Below are 3,892 nucleotides of genomic sequence, written 5' to 3' on the forward strand. Positions count from 1 at the left end.
GGCAGGAAAATGGCACTTTCGGCATTATGCCAAATGTGCCATTTTCGGTCGATATGTTTCGGCGGACGATATATCGGTGAATCCCTAAAAAAAAATAACATTATAAACTAAAACAGCGCTGCCCCAACCCCCTCTTCTGTCTTTACAAGTCTAATGATTCTGGAGTCCCCAGGTGATAAACCCCCCTCCATTACTGTCACTGCGCCAGGTATCACAGTTGGGCTGTGTCTCCATTGAAGTGTGCTCTGTCGCCATCTGGTGGCCGTAGACTATAATAATAATTCTCTTTACCCTTTTACAGGCCTCTCTTGCTCAGGAATCTTTATGTAATCCAGAGGAGTCAGAAATTCCGGAGCCAACAACAAATCCTGCAGCCATAGAGTTCCCAGCCGAGGGATCGGAGGAAAGCCATGTGCCAGAAGAAGCCGTCAGCACTCAATGTATGGAAAGCGGCCCCAGAAGTGACCTGGACTCAATGCTGGTAACACTTCAATCTGGCCTGAAACAACAAGGGATCGAAACCCAGAGCAAAGGACTGTGCCAGAGCTGCCAGCGGCCAATAGCAGGGCAGGTAACCTTCCCCCTGAGCTGTGTGTACACACTAAGCATATACCATACACATCACATACCATGCACACCATACACACACTGTACACACCACACACACTGTACACACCACACACACCATACACACTGTATACACCACACACACTGTACACACCACACACACTGTACACACCACACACACTGTACACACCATACACACACTGTACACACCATATACACCACACACACTGTACACACCACACACACTGTACACACCATACACACACTGTACACACCATATACACCACACACACTGTACACACCACACACACTGTACACACCATACACACACTGTACACACCATATACACCACACACACTGTACACACCACACACACTGTACACACCATACACACACTGTACACACCATATACACCACACACACTGTACACACCACACACACTGTACACACCATACACACACTGTACACACCATATACACCACACACACTGTACACACCACACACACTGTACACACCATACACACACTGTACACACCATATACACCACACACACTGTACACACCACACACACTGTACACACCATACACACACTGTACACACCATATACACCACACACACTGTACACACCACACACACTGTACACACCATACACACACTGTACACACCATATACACCACACACACTGTACACACCACACACACTGTACACACCATACACACACTGTACACACCATATACACCACACACACTGTACACACCACACACACTGTACACACCATACACACACTGTACACACCATATACACCACACACACTGTACACACCACACACACTGTACACACCATACACACACTGTACACACCATATACACCACACACACTGTACACACCACACACACTGTACACACCATACACACACTGTACACACCATATACACCACACACACTGTACACACCACACACACTGTACACACCATACACACACTGTACACACCATATACACCACACACACTGTACACACCACACACACTGTACACACCATACACACACTGTACACACCATATACACCACACACACTGTACACACCACACACACTGTACACACCATACACACACTGTACACACCATATACACCACACACACTGTACACACCACACACACTGTACACACCATACACACACTGTACACACCATATACACCACACACACTGTACACACCACACACACTGTACACACCATACACACACTGTACACACCATATACACCACACACACTGTGCATATACCATACACATCACATACCATGCACACCACACACACACTGTACACACCACACACACTGTACACACCATACACACACTGTACACACCATATACACCACACACACTGTACACACCACACACACACCGTACACACCATACAGACACTGTACACCATATACACTGTGAGTAAGTCCGCCGCTGTATTCTTCCTTGCTGAGGAGATGCTGCACCATGATGATCATTAGCTCCCAGTCCTCCCAGTCACTCCCAGTGACTCCCAGTCCTCCCAGTGACTCCCAGTCCTCCCAGTCACTCCCAGTCCTCCCAGTGACTCCCAGTCCTCCCAGTGACTCCCAGTCCTCCCAGTCACTCCCAGTCCTCCCAGTCACTCCCAGTGACTCCCTGTCCTCCCAGTGACTCCCAGTCCTCCCAGTGACTCCCTGTCCTCCCAGTGACTCCCAGTCCTCCCAGTCACTCCCAGTCCTCCCAGTCACTCCCAGTGACTCCCTGTCCTCCCAGTCACTCCCAGTCCTCCCAGTGACTCCCAGTCCTCCCAGTGCCTTCCACTCCTCCCAGTGACTCCCAGTGACTCCCAGTCCTCCCAGTCACTCCCAGTCCTCCCAGTCCTCGCAGTCACTCCCAGTGACTCCCAGTCCTCCCAGTCACTCCCAGTCCTCCCAGTGACTCCCAGTCCTCCCAGTCCTCCCAGTCCTCCCAGTGACTAGCTGAAACCGAGTGTAGGGTGAAACAAAACAAAAAAATACAAAAAAGAAAATGATACTTTTCATTCTTTTGTCCCCCAATATATATATATTTCTTCATCTAACAAATGTATATATTATTTTCATCTTTACCCCTCGGAAATGTCGTTTCTTCTAAATTCCACTAATTTTCCCTCAAACAAAATATTTAAAAAATAAATAAATAATAAGAAGGGGGGTGAAGGGTAAAGTGAGGGGGTTAGGGTTAGGGATACATACCCCATACACCCCCCATACATACCCCATACACCCCCCATACACACCCCATACACACCCCATACACACCCCATACACACCCCATTCATACCCCTTATACACCCTCCGTTACTCCCCGTGCCGGTATTTATTCTTCATACTCTTACATATCTCATCCCTACAAGTCGCATCCAAGAGGAATTCAGGGAACTTTCATAGAAACCCCCGAAACATTCTCCGCTGAAGGTTTATTTCTCGGGAAACATTACAATCATTCCGAATGACTCAAACTATTCCACATGTGGCCGATCTGAGTATTGATCGGCCACATGTGGTATCCTGGATCACCTCCAGGATACCGTTAGAAAGATCTGGTCCCCTTATGTTCCTATGTAAAAAGCGTCGCGATCCATGGAAGGGGGACTAACCCTAACCCTAAGGGTGACCGATCGACAGCGGTGGTTGTCGATCACCATTCCACAACCACCTGGTACCTCATAGGGCGTAAGCGGGAGATAGATCCAGGGCTGCGGTTACAAATCCCGGGTGCACGTGCAACGTTTGGAATCATTTCATATGAAACTGCAATAGAAATGTGTTGTGCGTTCTCTTTTATTTCCTCTGCAGGCTGTCACAGCTCTCGGCCACACCTGGCACCCGGAACATTTTGTGTGCGCTCACTGCAAATCTCTTATTGGAACTACAAACTTCTTTGAGAAGGATGGAAAACCTTATTGTGAGAAAGATTACTTTGAGTTACATGCTCCACGTTGTGCGCTGTGTCATCTCCCCATCCTGAAGGTGACTCTCATCTCCGTTCCTTTTATCCTTCATGAACTCTTCACATACGCATGTCTATACCTGACCTGTGTGCACTTCCTGGACTCTTCCTTCTAACGCCATAGAGTATAGAGCGAGACCCCATCAGATCTGGTCTATACCTGACCCGTGTGCACTTCCTGGACTCTTCCTTCTAACGCCATAGAGTATAGAGCGAGACCCCATAAGATCTGAACTCTAGTAAGACTCGGGATCTGTACGGACAAGGCATGAGATGGAAGGTTGGCACAGATATAGTCTGACAGAGTAACGTATTCTGATAGCCTTCCACTTC

General features: G+C 48.2%; 1 protein-coding gene across 1 annotated transcript; it reads left to right on the plus strand.

Annotated features, from left to right (window-relative positions):
• Positions 1-301: 301 nt before the first annotated feature.
• Positions 302-3,675, plus strand: LOC108804149 (transforming growth factor beta-1-induced transcript 1 protein-like; the record flags this gene model as incomplete). The annotated part of the gene is made up of 2 exons (XM_018575908.1): positions 302-571; positions 3,406-3,675. Coding segments are annotated over 2 exons (540 nt in total), but the record flags the coding sequence as incomplete, so codon positions are not given.
• Positions 3,676-3,892: the final 217 nt, after the last annotated feature.

The sequence above is a fragment of the Nanorana parkeri genome, unplaced genomic scaffold (genome assembly GCF_000935625.1).
Source record: "Nanorana parkeri isolate BGI_ZX_2015 unplaced genomic scaffold, ASM93562v1 scaffold5501, whole genome shotgun sequence".
Taxonomy (NCBI): Eukaryota; Metazoa; Chordata; class Amphibia; order Anura; family Dicroglossidae; genus Nanorana; species Nanorana parkeri.